Here is a 17104-nt window from a genome sequence, read left to right on the forward strand (position 1 = left end):
CAGGATTACCATGTGATAGCAAGGATCACTCTTAAAACAAAATCAAGAGAACAATACCAGCTGGGTGTGATGGCACACACCTTTAAAACCTGCACTTGAGAGTCAGAGGCAGGTGAGTCCCCAAGAGTTAAAGGCCAGCTTGGTCAACATAGTGAGTTCCAGGATAGTCACGGCCACACAGTGAAACCTTGTCTTAAAAAAAGGGGGGGGGGGTAGGGTGGGAATTCCACTTACAATAGCATCAGCAGAGGCAGGCAGATCTTTAAGTTGGAGGTTATCCTGGTCTACAAAGTGAGCTCCAGGGACACACAGAGAAAACAAAGAAAGAAAAAAACAAAGACATAGGAATAAATTAAACCAAAGTGCACATGGAAAGGTAGGAATCTCTGTCCTAAGAAGCAAATGAAAAGATGGTCCATGTTCATGGGTTGGAATGCTTACCACTGTTAAGATGGTGATAATATCTTAATTGATGTATAGATTTGGTGAGATCCATACCATGCCAAAATTTTAACTACCAGCATTTGTATGTGGTAGTGCATTCCTGTAACCCCAACATGCCTGAGGCTGAGTCAAGAGTGAGAACTAAGTTCAACACTAGCCTGGACTTTAAATCCATCCTAGGCTAGTTTGACACTGTAAAAAAAAATTTTTTAGCAAATAAAAATTCCAGTTGTTTTTCATGAAGAGAAAATGATACATTAGGCCAATGCAACTGCTCCATGTGTATAAGGGCTTGCCTTGAGGGCTTGACAACCTGAGTTCCACATCAAGATCCTGAAAGGGACCAGCTCCCCTTTCGGCAGCCATAACAGCCGAACACGTGCTTGTCTGACCTTGTCCTAGAAACTAGAAAGTCAGATGCCTGCCTCATGACAAGGAATCAATCAGAAGTTAGCTGGTGGCGCTATGCTTTACGACCCTGGGTGTACTTTACGGACATTGCACACAGCAATGACGCACAGAGCATAGCAACCACCCTGGGAGGACCTATGGGTGGTTGACCAATCAACACAGGGCAAGCCCTCCAAGCCTGGAGGCACACCAATCGTGAGCCTGTGCGTACTCCTAGACTCTCCCCTTACGCTGTCCTACAAGATCTCTCGGGAGCCCCTAGGAGCTGTCTTTGCTAGCCATCTGCCATGGTGGATGGGTGAAAGACCCCGAGCTAACATAGGGTTAGCTTGTTAAAAAAACCAATAAAGCCTCATGCAGTTTGCAGCAAGCTCTCGAATCCGCCTGGTGATTGGGGTGACTGTGGTCTTGGCCTGGGACCCCGGATACCTGAGTTTTCCGGGGGTCTAACAATCCCACAGTGGAAAGAGAACCAGTTCCCAAGGATAATCCCCCCAACATAAATTAAATTTAAAAAGAAAAAAAATGATACAACTCTAAAGTTCATATAGAAATGCAAGAGACCAAGAACAGCCAGAAGTCTCGAAAAGAAAGATTCATATTTCCTGATTCCCAAACGTACTAAAAGCTGTCCCTCCTGTCCCAGAAAATGCAGTATAAGTTAAGATTGTCACACTCCACTCCCTAAACTGGCCATTGAGCCCACAAGAAAGGTCAAAAGCTAAAGTGCACTCCTGGGAAGTGTAGTTCAGTGGTAGTGTGCATGACCAACACGCTTGAGGTCCCAGGTTCAGTGCCTAGTAGGAGGACAAAGGTTAAAGTGCTCCCTGGGAATGCCTGAGAGAACTGGGGAATTGCGTGCGTGTAAGTTGTCACCTAGTGGGGCATCATCACCACACTCGGTGACACCTCACAAGTCTATGGAAGGTTCCACAGCAAATGGGACAGTAAAGCATCAGTTTTATTTCTGAACCAGAACTGTCATGCCCATTCCCACAAGTGCAGATGGATTCTAGAAAGGCAGGAAGCAAACACCGTATGAATGCTCGCTGAACAAACAGGGTGTATGCAGCTTTCCCAGACCAACTGGAGCCAGACCAGAGTTCTCCATCAGGGCTTCCTGCTCAGCTGCGGCTGTCCTAAACAATGCAACAACAATAACCAACTGCCTACACGCACAGGCGTGCACTCATGCGCACACACAAGTTTTTCTAAAATTCTACTGAAGGGCTAGGAGAGTGTCTCGGTGCTAAGAGTGTTTGCTGAGCGTGCATAAGGTCAGTTTCCAGCACTAGGGGTGGGAAAGGGATGAGGTATCACGAGAAAGAAGAAAAACAAAGACAAAACACCCCTTCGACGTGTGAGTTCCTTCTGGACATGGTGGCACATGCCTGTAATTTTAGGGTTTGGGAGGTAGACACCAGAGAGTCACTAGTTCAAGACTAGCCTGGGGTTGGGAGGCAGAGGCAGGAAGGTCTCTGTCTATACAGCGAGTTCCAGGATAGCCAGAGCTACATAATAAGACCTTGGAGAGAGAGAGAGAGAGAGAGAGAGAGAGAGAGAGAGAGAGAGAGAGAGAGAGAGAGAGAGAGAGAGACTGATCAGTCTTGGATATTCAGAATCCTATTTCATAAAATCCAAACAAATCAAACAAACAAAAATAAAATAAACATCTGAGTTCCCTAAGGCATTGCAAAAACCCCAATCCTCCTGACATTTAAGGCCTCTAAAAACAATGACTTTTTAGTTAGAACTAAAAGTGGGGAAGGACTCTCTAAAGCACTAAAGAAACATATATTTTAAAATGTGTGTGTATGTATGTATGTATGTATGTATGTATGTATGTATGTATGTATTACACCATATGTATGTGTGGCCAGTGCCCTTGGAGTCCAGAAGAGGGCACTGGATCCCCTGGAACTAGTGTTAGGAAAGGTTGTAGGCCACTAAGTGGATACTAGGGAACTGAACCCAGGTCACTGGTAAGAGCAGCCAGTGTTCTTAACCACTGAGACATCTCTCTAGCCCCTAAAGAAAGTTTTTTTTTTAATCCTCTCTAACTTTAACTTTGCAAAATTAAAAACAGAAAAACAAAGTGGGGTGGGAAGGAAGGAGTAGAGCAAAGGATCAGCAGTCTGGACTTCAGCTCTTGCTAGAGTCTGGGTGGGATAAAGTGTGTAGACCTTGGGGTAAGGTAGACCAGAAGGCCCCCCACATCTGTTTAGTCCTAACTTCCTGGGAGCCTGTAGACATTACTGCAGATCTGACTGGGTGGTTGGTCTGCTTTATTGCACACCTATGTCGGGCCAAAGGGGAATACTCTGCTCCTGTGCCCTAAGTGTGAAGCTGCAAAGCCTGGTGGTATAGTGAAACTAGGAGCTTTCAGTTCTTTATTTTCATTTCTGTATAAAAAGGAAAAAAACAAGCTTCTTCTAGAAAATATCAAACCAACTAAGAAAATTCTCCACACATCAACATTCAACTTCAGCCCACCTCCACTCTGCAGGATCACGGGACATGCAGGCAGGATGTGCATACAAAGATTTAAAAGGGCCAGGGAGATGGTTCAGCCAGTAAAGGTGATTGCTGCCAAGCCAGACATACTGAGTCCAATCCCTAGAAACCACACGGTGGACACAGAGAACAGACTCTGTAAGCTGTTCTCTGACCTAGACCCTTCTTCCCTCCCTCTCTCCCTCCTTCCTTTCTCCCCCCTCTCTCTCTCTCACACACACACACTGCATACACTGTAAAATAAATAAATGCACTTTTATTGTTTTGATTTTTCAAGACAGTGTTTCTCTGTGTACCTTTGTAGACCAGAGTGGCCTCGAACTCACAGAGATCTGCCTGCCTCTGCAATACACTAACAATTACTATGAATGAATAGATTTTAACATTTTTAAGTACGAATTTACAAACGTGCAATCACCCCAAGAACAAATGGAAGTATTTGAACAAGCAACTCAACAAAAGTAATAATAATTAAAACAAAACAAAAGAGCTAGGTGTGGTGGTGTTTGCCTTTAATCCAAGCACTCAGGTGGCAGGCAGATCTCTGTGAGTTCAAGGCCAGCCTGGTCTACAGAGTGAGTTCCAGGACAGCCAGGGCTACACAGAGAAACCACATCTCAAAAAAGAAACAAACAAACAAAAACAACAAAAAGGAGAATTTATTGAGTTATATACTCACTTTTACACATACTCCCAAATTTTGTTTTTCCAGTCTTCCCAACCCCTTGTTTCAGGGAATACAAATTAAGTTACACATAGGAGCAATAGATCACATATGCTCAAACGCAGTAAACTCACAATAAAGACTTGGGCATCTTTCCCTCCTCAGTGTTCTCGCTGAAGATACCTGACTTCTTGGGGTGGCTGTGGGTCCTCCTGAAAGTACTTCTACCCTAAAGACCAAACCATGAGGAACACTAAAGTACACCTAAGACATTACCCTGGTGATTTTTTTAAAAATGATTTATTTTTAAAATCTATGTGAATGCGCGCGCGCGTGTGTTTGTGTGTGTGTGTGTGTATGTGTGTATGTGTGTGTACCTGTGTGAGTATATGTTCATTACATGTGTGCAGAAGCTCAGAGACACCAGAAGAGGGCGCCAGAGCCTCTGAAACTGGAGTTTCATACAGTTCTGAGCCACTATGTAGGTGTTGGGAACTAAACTCCAGTTTTCTTCAAGAGCAGTGATTGTTCTTCAACACTGAACCACATATCCTGGGTTTGTTTTTAAAGCATCTGTATGCTGTGGCATGCACCTGAAATTCTAGCACTTGGGAGGCAGAGGCAGGAGGATTATCACAAGTTTGCGGTCAGCCTTATGTACACGGCAAGGGACTCTATCTCCAAAAAAGCAAGATAACAAATAAAATAAATAAATAAAGCAAAAATCAGTGATACCCAGAGAAAGCTACAAGAAAATGCCTGTCCCGGACACACTACCGCATCCAATAGCCTGGACAGACCAACTCTGTTGTATTTGCTCATTTATGAATGAACCAGTTTATCATGTCTCATCTCCTTGTTTATAAACAGGTAGCTGGACTGCTGTTAGCAACATCCAAGTGATGAAAGTCAGGCCCCATGAAAGCCCAGCAATATCACTTGCTACCACGTGTGGCTAAACATGTGCACATTCAGGCATGTACATCTCCTGGTCTCTTCATATCAGTTTCTGTCACTCATTAGTCCATCTATAACACACACCGTGAGAACACTGCAATGTGTGTGTGTATGTGTGTGCCCTTGAGGGTCCCAGCACACAACAGTACTGAGTCGCTTGGAGAGGTTAACACATATTCACATGAAGTATCCCAGAGCCAGTGAAATTAAAGGGTACCATATTCTTACTAATAATATAGATGAGCTATCATCTGCATACAATTTGCATGAATCACAAAGCTTAAAAATAAATAAAACTATGCCATATGTTCAGCTAAAATGCAACAAAAATACATAAATAACAATCCAGTGTGTGAAGTTAGCACACCAATGAAGGTAGTAGGAAAGAAACGGCAAGGTTTGTTTTGCTTTGTTTTCTTTTGAATGACCAGTTTCACATGAATTCAGAAAAACGAATTAGGGAAAAGGAAATGATTGTGCTATTATTATTACCTGATCATGGCAATGAGAAAGAAGTGAGGCCTATGAAGAGGTGAATAAATTGCTCGGCCTGCTTACATGAGACAAAGTTTTCAGTCCAAACTCCTTACTTAGCGCACTCTTTCTTGCCTTGGTTTTTCTACCCGTAATGGTGAAGGCTAGTATTCCTTTAGTGGACACTGCCAGCAATTCTTTCTTTGAGAAGTACATCCAGGTCTCAACCCATTTCCTTCAGCCCTGACAATCACAGTATGCAAACTAAATGACTGGTGAGCCAGTGACTTTGACTTTAGTGTGTGTTCACATGGTTCCTTTATTAAAATGCATTGAAAACTCCAGAGTCTCATTCATAGTGTGAAGATTTAGCACTAAATGGCCATTGCTTTTGTGCAACATAACACTAGTAATCTTGATGGAGCAATGTGGTCTATTAGCTGAGACCCTGACAAGAAGAGTTTCCGTGTAAACTGTGATTCACAGTGATGGGGGGTCAGGACCAACTATTACATCTGCACTGCTTACAGCTGGCTTAGAGTGACACCGACCTTAGTAACATTTCTCCTTTTATGACAACCCAGACAACACCCAAGAATGACTGCTGTGCCAAAGGCTAAATAAATATCTTTTTGTTTTTTAAACCTGTGGTACTGAGGGAAAGTGGAGAGCTATGGGTTCTAACATTGAGAGTATGAAACCATTTCTGTTATCATTTTATGTTAGAAATTCTTGGCTATCTGAATGTTGGATTCTAAGATCACTCAACAAAAATACTAAACAACACAAGCTCTCTCTGTTATCACATACACTTTGGAAGTTATTTCAAGAAGGTGGGGAACCTAACTAGGAAGAGAAAACACACTTAGGGTTCCATGAAGTTGTTAAGATAAGGGAGATGACAGGCACAAAAATTAAGCCGAGGATAGAGAAATGTGCAAAGTTTTTTCAAATAATATTTTTGCTTGTCTCTAGCTCCATGATACAGTTTAAATTTGGGCCAACTTTTTAAAGTATTTGTTAAACAGTTCCCACATGTGACATATGTTTCCAGGATACTTCTGACATTGATATGAGAAATTATAAAACATTTAGAAACGAAAATGTTAGTCTCAAAAATAACACTGTTAAGTTCCAAGCTTCTTCTGAATTCGTTAAGACGGAAAAGCATTTGGAGAATGGTGTCTTTCTGCTTTAAAGTGTTCAAATAATGTGCCCAACAACATCCCACAACAACAGAACTGGGAGAGCCAAGGCAAAGCCAAGGCCAAACAAAGCCAGGTCCTAAAGTTTACTCTCGGTGTCACTATTTTGTGTGTGCGGTCCCCGTCCTGTTTACTCCGTAAGTAGACTGCTTTATCCCTTCAACTGGAATATAGTTCATCCCACCAACACGACAACAATGCCACTGCAGGGCTCACCCAGGGAAAAACACATGAATAAGAAGTCGTATCAACTCAACCAAATGAAGTGTGAGCAAGGATTGATTTGCAACACATTAATTCAGAAACTCAGCCGAGAGGCTCCTACTATATCTAGCTGATCTAAACTTGAGCTCGTGATAACACTGTACAAAGCTATGGTAGATGAAAGTGATAGGCAATGCCAACAGAACAATCCCACTGACAACACAAACTCCTCCAAGAATTCTTCCAGGCACTGTGATAGGATACATATCTCCATAGCCAACTGTAGTCATGGAGATTATCACCCACCAGCAGGCAGCGGGGATGCTGGCGAAGTCCTTGTTGGATGTTTCCAGGTCCAACCCATGTTCAAGAAGCTGAGAAAGTGCACTAAAGATCGCCATGGCAACACAGATGAAGACAAGCAACATAACCATCTCTCGGTAGCATCGCTTGAGAGTCAAACCCAATGTCTGCAGACCAATGAAGTGCCGGGCCAGCTTAATCACCCAGAAGATCCTCATCATTCTGAGGACCCTCAAGGTGACTCCAGCCCTCTGGAGTTGAGAGTTCTCGCCTGTGAACACTGTCATTAGCACAGAGATGTAATAGGGTGTGATTGCCAGTAAGTCAATGATGTTCAGGGGTCTCTTGACAAACTCACACTTGTTTTTGGAGACGATGAACCTCACGATGCACTCTGCGGTGAACCAGCCTATGCAGATAGCTTCAATTATCCTGTCAGGAGAACAAAGAAAGAATTGATCACTTTATTTTTAAGCCTTTTAATAGCTCTCAGATTCTTCAGATAGTACTACACTGACATATTAATTCAGTCACTTTTCCAGAAAACATGAAGAACAGACAGTGGTAACATCAGACCCACCAGGACGGCAACACTACAGTAAGTACTACGGTGATAACTGGATTTCAAAAGGTTCTTGTCCATTAGCCTTCAGGAAACCCTGTTTAAAAAGAGTAGGGCTTTGTTTTTTTTTTTTTTCCCATCATTAGCACTTGAAAAAGAAATCTCTCTCCTATTTGGTGGTGTGAACTTAGCTTAAATTGATCTAACCATGTGAGATTTCACATATTCTCTGAGGACAATGGTCCCCAAGCATGGATTCAGCAATGGAGGGTAAGACAGGAGGATTCTGTTCCTAAAAAGAAAAAAAAGAAAAAAAAAAAGTCCTAAAATTTGACCCTTCCTTTACCACCGCCCTCCCCACCCACAGTAGGCTTGTGTGGGAGACACTGAGGCTGAGGAAAATATTATGAATTGTACGAATGACCACTGCAGGGAAATTCCTGGTTTACTTCCCTTAGTCTGGAAAACAGGCTAAGGACTCCTGGGCTGGGCCAAACCATTACTTAGATCTCCCCAAAGAACACAACTACTTGGTTTGTTACTTTATGCTTTTTTAAAATGCAGCATATGGATTTCTTTAAGATTTATTTATTTTATTTTATGTGTATGGATGTTTGCCTGTGTGTATGTATGTACAACACATGTGCGCAGTAACCACACTGTCCAGAAGAGGTCATCAGATCCCCTGGTACTGGAGTTATATAGACACCTAGAGTTACAGCCACCATGCATGTAGGTGACAGGAATCCAACCCAAGTCCTCTGGAAGAGCAACAAGTGCCATTATTTCTCAAACTTCCTACACCACTGTCCATATTGAAAACAATATTTGCAGAGCACCTTAGAGCTAAGGGACAGACCTATTAGAAGAAGCTGACACTTGGAGGTTCTGCCCAACCCCTGCCCCCTAAGGCTAAAGAAAGAAATCCAGTTTTAGCATACTGGTTAGGAAGACCTGACCTGGAAGAGCAGCTAATCCAGAGATAATTGTAAACTGACTTAAACATTTTAATTCCAAGCTAAAGTGACTGTTAGTATTCCATTGTTCATTTTTCACACATAACCAAGGAAGGGGATAGAAGCAGGTAGACAGCATTGTGAAAAGAATTACTTGATGGGAGATGCCCTTCTGTATATATGTTTCTCTTTTTGGTTGATGAATAAAACAGTGATTGGCCAGGTGAAGCAGGAAGATACGTGGGACCAGGAGACAAGGAGAATTCTGGGTAGAGAGAGGCTGAAAGGAGACGCCATGCAGCCCAGGAAGGAGTAACATGCTGGACCCTTCTCTGCTAAGACCACATGGAAATACTTAGATTAACAGAAATGGGTTAATAATTAAGATAGAGAGATAGCTAGTAAGAAGCCCTAGTCATTGGCCAACACTTTTATAATTAATATGTCTCTGTGTGTTTATATGGGGTTGAAGAGTGGCAGGACCTGGAGGGACAGAAACCTCCATCTTCAATTACTGTAAGTTCAAATCACAAAACTCAAGATGCCAAGGACATCACTTGAAAATGAATAAATACAATTAACTAAGTTTCCTTATTATGTGGCTTTCCAGGGCCACGAAGATGATAAACTTTATTAATTTTTACCTATTTTTCAGTAAGTATATTCATCTTCACATGGCTCAAAACTACAACGCCAGCTAGGCATTGTGGCACATGCCTGTAGTCTTGGGGCTTGTGGGATGGAGGCATGAGGATCAGGAATTCATGGCTAGCCTCTGCCACATTAAAGTTAGAGGTCATCCTGGGGTTCATGGAACCATACCACCCCTGCCAACCCCCCCACCCAGCCCCCGACACACAAAGAATACAGAAAGGGAAATCTCAGCCAGGCCTGGTGATGCATGCCTACTGTACACCAAGAAAATTTCAGCCAGGCCTGGTGATGTGTGCCTACTGTACACCCTGAAGCTTGGATGATGAAGAAGGAGAATTACTATAGCTCCTAAGTGAAGGACCAGCCACAGGGAGACTCTGAAACAGAATCCGATAGTCTCATTCTCATACTATTTCCAAGCCACCCCGTTACCCTCCCTGGAGGCAAGAAATGCAGTAGTTTCTTATAAATGCTTTCAGGGTTATTTTATGTATGATACAAACAAGTAACATTTGTAGTGTGTGTGTTCTCAGCATCTCTTGGGGATCACTTCTTTCAGGTCACTGAATCAAAAGTTTTCTCAATGGCAGGGATGGTTATGGACGACTGGGTGCGGGGGGGGGGGGTTCATGCATTCATGTGCCTATATATTATTCTCTAACTTATTCCCTTGAGTCACTGTTGCTGAACCTAGAGCTTGGACAGAGGCCAGAAAGCCCCCTCACACCTCCTGTTTCTGCCCACTGGAATTACATGTGTGTGTACAGCCATGACCAGCCTTTTACATGGGTGTTGAGGATTTGAACCCAGGTCCCTATACTTTCACAACAAATACTTTTACCCGCTAAACCACTGGTTCTCAACCTGTGGGTCGCGCCCCCATAGGGATCATGTATCAGATATTTACAGCGTGATTCATAACAGCAGCCTAACGGCAGCTATAAAGCAGCAACGAAATAATTTTACAGCTGGGGGGGGGTCACCACCACCTGATGAACTGTATTTAGGAAGGCTGAGAAGCACTGCACTAAATCATATTCCCAGTGCCTAAGCTTTCTCAATTATTGTCAAGTGTGATAGCATGTTGCAAGATATTTGATTACACGGTGTAAAGAGATGCTACTGTAACTGGCTTAATAAAGAGCCAAATGGCCAATAGCTGGGCAGGAGATATAGGTGGGACTTCAGGACAGAGAGAGCTCTGAAAATAAAGGGGGCATCTCCAGCCAGACACAGAGGAAGCAGGACATGCAGGAGGAGAGGTAAATGCCATAAGCCACGGGGTAGCATGTAGATTAACAGAAATAGGTTAGTTTAAGTTACAGGAGCTGGTTAGGAAAAAGCCTAAGCTAAGGGCAAAGTTTCATAATTAATAAGAAGTCTGGGCTGGAGAGATGGCTCAGAGGTTAAGAGCACTGCCTGCTCTTCCAAAGGTCCTGAGTTCAATTCCCAGCAACCACATGGTGGCTCACAACCATCTGTAATGAGATTTGGTGCTGAACACTGTACACATAATAAATAAATAAATCTTTTAAAAAAAAGTCTCTGTGTCATTATTTGGGAGCTGGCTGGTGGGACAGAGAAAGACCTGTTGCAGTGCCATATGCAGGGATGCAGTAAAGTTAGGCAGGAGGAGAATTATGAGTTCTGGACAAGCATGGGATACATGCCGAGACCTTTGTGATGGGGGGTGTTCTTCTGCGTATGTGTTTCTCTTGTTGGTTGATGAATAAAACACTGTTTGGCAAATGGAGGCAGGAAGATAGGTGGGATTAGGAGATGAGGAGAATTCTGGGAAAGGTAGGCAGAGAGGGACAGCAAGGAGATGCCATGCTGCAGAAGGAGTAACATGGTGGATTACAGACAAGCCACAGCTTCAAGGTAATACATAGATTAATGGGAATGGATTAATAGTTAAGACAGAGCTAGCCAAAAAGAAGCTCTAGCCATCGGCCAACAGTTTAATGACTAATATAGAGTCCATGTGTTTATTTGGGACAGAAGCAGGGCAAGGGGGACCTGGTGGGACAAGGAAACTCCAGTAACAACCTTGCCTCCAAAAAAGGGAAGAGAAAAGGTGGGGAAAGAGGGAGTGGGGCGGGAGGACACCCACACACACTAGGGGATGAGCAAGCTGCGTATACTAACATCAGCAATTGGGGGTAGAAACAGGAGAATCAGGAAGGGGCTCAAGATCTTACAGGCAACACAAATTTAAATATTTTTAAAGGTTCCTTATTTAAAAAAAATGATTTATTTATTTATTATGTATACAGTGTTCGGCCTGCATGTATGCCTGCAAACCAGAAGGGCACCAGATCTCATTATAATAGTCATGAACCATCATGTGGGTGCTGGGAATTGAACCCAGGACCTCTGGAACAGCAGGCAGTGCTCTAACCTCTGAGCCATCTCTCCAGCCACATGTGTTTTTACTTTTTGAGACAGGCTCTCATACTATCGCCCAGGCTCATCTAGAATTCACTGGGTAGCTCAGGCTGGCTTCAAACTCAGAGCAATCTTCTTGTCTCAGCTTCCTTAGTGCTGGGATTACAGGTATAGGCTACTAGGCCCAGTTGAATCTTCTTGCCTCTACATCAGTTCACACTGGGAGAATTTTTTGCTACATTTTGCCCAACTGCTCCCACAGAAGTTATACTAAACTACCCTCCCACCAGCCACACAGGTAGTACCCACAGCACTCCAATGTGAAGCAGCATGAAACTTAGAGATCTTGGCCACTCTGACAGATGGAAGCCACAGCCTTGTTTGAAAGGATGATGGGAGTATTTTTATGTGCTATTTTATGTTCCATGACATATGCCACTTGCTTCAGGCCTTTTATCTACTCCCATACATGATGGAGATACCACGGGGCATGCAAAGTGTCAAATCAAGTCTGTTTAGTTCTCGGTCTTGGGAAGCTGTTCACTGGCTTTGCCTATAAATGTAAGAGACAACAAGATATAGCCTGGGGTCTGAATCCATTCGGCGGTTCTTTTTCTTTGTATGACATTTTTAAAAAAAGATTTTATTTATTTATTATGTATACAACATTCTGCTTCCATGTATATCTGCACACCAGAAGAGGGCACCAGATCTCATAACGGATGGTTGTGAGTCACCATGGGGTTGCTGGGAATTGAACTCAGGGCCTCTAGAAGAGCAGTTAGTGCTCTTAACCTCTGAGCCATCTCTCCAGCCCATGTATGACATTTTTTTAATGGTTGGAGGAAAAGAAATTAAGATTCCATGACATGTAGTAACTGTATGAAACTGGAATTCCTGTGGCCATAGTCTTACTGGAATGCAGCCAAACTAGCTAACATCTGCTTGTGATTGTTTTCATGCTACAATGGCCAAGCTGGTGGTGATGACGGAACTAAGATGATTCTGCAAGGGCCCATCAGGGCGTTAGGACCCTGCCTGCCTGTCTCTTTTGGAGTGAATAACTGTTTTCAACCTACCACTCAGGCAACAGGAGAACAGCAGTAACCTAATGTCCTGCCCAGGGAGATGAACAGATGATGTCACAGTCGGGCCTGACACGTCTCTACTGTGGATATGCGGCTCTATGATTGACAGGAGCATTCTTGTCCTCACCAGACTATTGGAAGCTGCTGTTATGAAGGCTTCAGCAAATCTGGGGCTCAGAAAACTGGGCGGGTCATAAATCTTGGAAGAGATGAAGCATCTCAAGGTACAGTTTCAAAGGTACTGTTTGAACAAGCATAGCATAACATCGTTTCTACCTGGTTACTACGTTCATCAAATATTCCACGAGTTCCCCATTTCTCTAGACTCCTTGGCAGGGTTATGTGATCTGCTTTAATGTCAGGGCCCATAAAGATGGCTTCGCTTCATCTTGCCTCAAAGTCAGAGAGTTCAAAACTGTACTTACTAAGTCAAAGACCTATAGGTCTAACGCTTGGCTATTGCAGGATGTTTCAGCCTTGTTAGTGGATGTCTTATCTAAACAACAACAGACTTGAGCTCAGGTGTGTTAACTCTTGACCCTGGCTGGATAACAGGTGTGACTACCAAAATCTTGGAGGACTAAGGGAAGTAAGTCTGTTTGCTCCTTGTACATGATAGAAGTCTTCTGCCATGCCCCCCTTTTAGTTGGGGTACTTAAGAATGTGGAAGAATAAACTTGGGGTGTTCAGTATTCACTGGATTGCCCTTCTGACTCTATCCTGTGTCTCTATCTTTCTCTTAGCGTCTTTACTTGCCCTCTCTCAATCCACACTCCCCCTCTCAGGTACAAACCGGGCATCTTGGCTGGATCCCACTGAAGGCCCACAAAGACAGGTTCTCACACTCTAACCAATGAGCAATGAGAACCAATGAGTATAGAGGAGTGGGTGGGCATTCTTGCCCTGCTGAGATAGCATGTAAGCCATGTACTCTGAATGGCCCGCTGCAGGATGGCGGGACCTCTACCAGCTCTATTCTGTGACTGTGCAAAGAGCACAGGCACTTCCCAGTGACCCAGACCAGACACGGTACACGACCAATAACTAAATCTTTGTTGTGTTGAATCTCCGGGACCTCTACCTGGCTTGCCATCCTAGCCGGCAATAAACCAGTGACTCCAGCAAGCTGTAAACCGTGCACTCAGAAAGAACTCTAGTACCAGATGACCATCTAAATCTGAAGACCAGAAACAAGAAATACTCAAGAATCTGGATTTTTCTGAGCTTTGACACGATGCTCTACATGGAAAATACCACACCTGAACTCATAAGACAGATCACACTTAAAAGAACACCACAAGTGCTGTAAAAGATGGCTTCCAGGCTACGTGTGTAAGATACATAGGAAACAAGTAAATTTTGGAGTTACCCTCAGATAACCTATTACACATATGGATACAGGGAGGGAACTCTTGAAAACTGAGCCACTTCTCCTCGAGCATTTCGGGTAAAGGATCACAACCTGTACCCATTTCAGTTCTTACACTTGCTTTTGGGTAAAACGTGTCTGCCTTCAAACTAACAGACGATGTGTCTTCTCCAGCCAAATATGAGCAGGACACTATGTTTGACAGCAAGAAGCCCATGTTCTTCTCCTTTGATGGGCAGGACCCAGTGTATGTGTTCCTAGGGTCCCGTCAGCTCTGAAATCCTAAGATCCATCACTTTCACAAGAGCAAACTTCTTAATTGTGCCCAAAATACCAGAACACTTTCTGACTAATTATTTCCACCAGCAGCCAAAGTTGCTTAGATTAAAAAGGAGGAAATTCAAATGATGTGGAATAATCTTTCGGGAAGGGAATTCAAAGAGGCAAGCTTGCCTGTAATGAGGTCCTGGGGGCTTCACTGCCTGCCCGCCGACCCCCCAAGTCAGATGAATTCTCTCTAGATTCACATTGAAGGGATGAATCATCGAGGAACCCTGGGCACTGCTTCTTCCTAGGATTACGCCAAGGCAACCTCCACCAACAAACACCTGCAGCCTGCCAAAATCCCCAGCTTCCAATCGGCTTTCACCAAAGCACCAACAACTGTGGGGAAAGCTCAACACTGTTTGCCTGTTTGCTGAGCTCCATGGCAAACAATGGCAGGCTTCTGAGGGCTATTTCCATCAAATGCAAACAGGACAGCTGAGGTGACTCTGGGAAGGGCGTGCCTGGGAAGCCTGTTGTAACCGAACTGCTAGAAAACAGAAATAAAAACAAACAAACAAAACGTTTCCAAGTTACTGAAGCCCTTCAGTTGAGGGTGCTGTGCTAAGCACCATATAGACAACACCTTGAGCAGTCCTTCCAGAATTCTAGGAAGTATGTATTTCCCCTGCTGCCACTGTTAGAGCCCACAAACTCGAGACTGGCTGGTTGACATTTTTCGAGGTCACACTAACAGGGACTGCAGGGGCACAGGTAATGAAGCCCAGACCCCACAGGCCTTTAGAGCTGTCTGAACATGACAACACTAATGGTTTTTATGACAGTGTCCGCTGTTAATATTAAATGGTTTGTCTCTGTATCTTCATTTCCACAGCTTCTAAACTCATTAGGAGTTTAATATCTCAGGAACAGGCAGGCCCTGACAGAAGGGTAAGAATGGCCTGATTTTCTGTCTAGGCCTCTACCACGTTGAGAGGAAGCTTGAAGGCCTTTGATACAACCAGTGCTATGTTTTTGGGCCTCCCTGCTGGAAAACCATGAGTCAAGTGAAGCTCTGCCTGATAATCTGTCACAGTAGTAAAGAATGAATTAAGACAGTTACAACATAAAGTCTGCCTTTCTCTGGTCTTGGAGGGCTTTAACTTAAACACTGCCTGCAAACACCAGCCACTACTAGTTGCTGGTTGATGTTCATGACAGAAGGCACTTCCAGGGATGATTCATTCTCTCTCTCTCTCTCTCTGTCTCCCTATGCCCCCCCAACCATGGAGTCTAAGAGGCTCTCTCTTAAGGGAAGAAAATGCCTCCTAGCATTAACCAGCATCTGTCTCCATCCCATTGGATGGGACATAAAGACAGACAACCAACTATGTAGGTGAGGTGAAAGGTCAAGCCCTATGGGTGGTCTCCTTGCCTGTTCCCCATGATATTTTATTACCTAAACTTTTAAACACAAAGTTCAGGCAGATTCATCAATGTTTTACTTATGTATCTGTGTATTTATTTTGTCAGTGTTGGGCCTTGCACACGCTGGGCAAGCATTCTAATGACAAGCCCAAGGTTCAGTCACTGTCTTAAATATGTTGTAGTTGCTTATCACCAATTCCTCTCTTTAACTATCCATTAATCTCATTTTTAATGCAGCTCAAATGCAGACATCAATTCACTTCCCCCTAAAAAAAAACCCAGGGTAAACCGAAGTTAGTATTTGTTTAATTTTTTCCTTTTGATATAAACTTTATATGGTGAAATATCCAAATCTTAAGCTATAGTCACTGAGGTTTTTTTTTAATTTATTTTATGTACATTGTTGTTTTTGTATGTCTGGGTGAGGGTGTTGGATCCCCTGGAACTGGAGTTTACAGACAGTTGTGAGCTGCCATATGGGTGCTGGGAATTGAACCTGGGTCCTCTGGAAGAGCAAGCAGTGCTCTTAACCACTGAGCCATGTCTCCAGCCCCATTCACTGAGTTCTGACAGCACATTTAATCTAAACCACTATTGAGTCAAAATATTCACATCACCCAGAGCTCTCTGCTTGACTCCTCCTCCTGTCTCCTGGCCTCATTTCCCACATCCATCAGACACACAGTGCGCATATAACAGGTGCTCACCCAGCACAATATAAGAGATGTTTATGGACATGAAGGCCTGACATGGTGGCTATTCCACAGTAGTTGTGCGATTGTTACGTGGGGCACCTAATAGGTGGAACAGTACTTCCTCCTGGAAAATTAAAAGACATATCCTTAGGTTCACATATTTGAAGGGATAAAGGAAAGGTCAGACTGGAACAGTGTTCAGCTTCGTGTGCAGGTGTGGTGATATTTTGTTTGTGCTCTAACAAATAAAGCTTGCCTAGAGAGCAAAGGGTAGAGCTAACCATTAGTTAACCATAGACGTCTGGAGGTCTGTATAGACAGACAAGAAGTGACAAGGCTGGGGTGGAGACAGGAGCTTGGCCCTTCTTGGCTGAGAAACTGGTAAGGTAAAAGGCAGCTGTGGTTTTGCTCCTTTGTCTCTCTCATCTCTCAGCATTTACCCCGATATCTGGCTCTGGGCTTTTATGATTAAGACCAATTTATAACATGTGAAACACGCAGGTGTACTCATCCCCAGGCACATA

General features: G+C 43.6%; 1 protein-coding gene across 2 annotated transcripts in view; it reads right to left on the reverse strand.

The window, feature by feature from the left end:
* Nucleotides 1-6962: 6962 nt before the first annotated feature.
* The window catches only part of Kcng3 (potassium voltage-gated channel modifier subfamily G member 3), a 44334-nt gene continuing 34192 nt past the window's right edge, over nucleotides 6963-17104 (reverse strand). For both annotated transcript variants that reach the window (XM_027417914.2, XM_035444885.1), the window contains exon 2: nucleotides 6963-7608. In XM_027417914.2, the coding sequence (XP_027273715.1) occupies nucleotides 6963-7608 (646 nt within the window). The remainder of the gene's footprint in view (nucleotides 7609-17104) is intronic.

The sequence above is a fragment of the Cricetulus griseus genome, chromosome 5, assembly GCF_003668045.3.
Source record: "Cricetulus griseus strain 17A/GY chromosome 5, alternate assembly CriGri-PICRH-1.0, whole genome shotgun sequence".
NCBI classification, from domain to species: domain Eukaryota; kingdom Metazoa; phylum Chordata; class Mammalia; order Rodentia; family Cricetidae; genus Cricetulus; species Cricetulus griseus.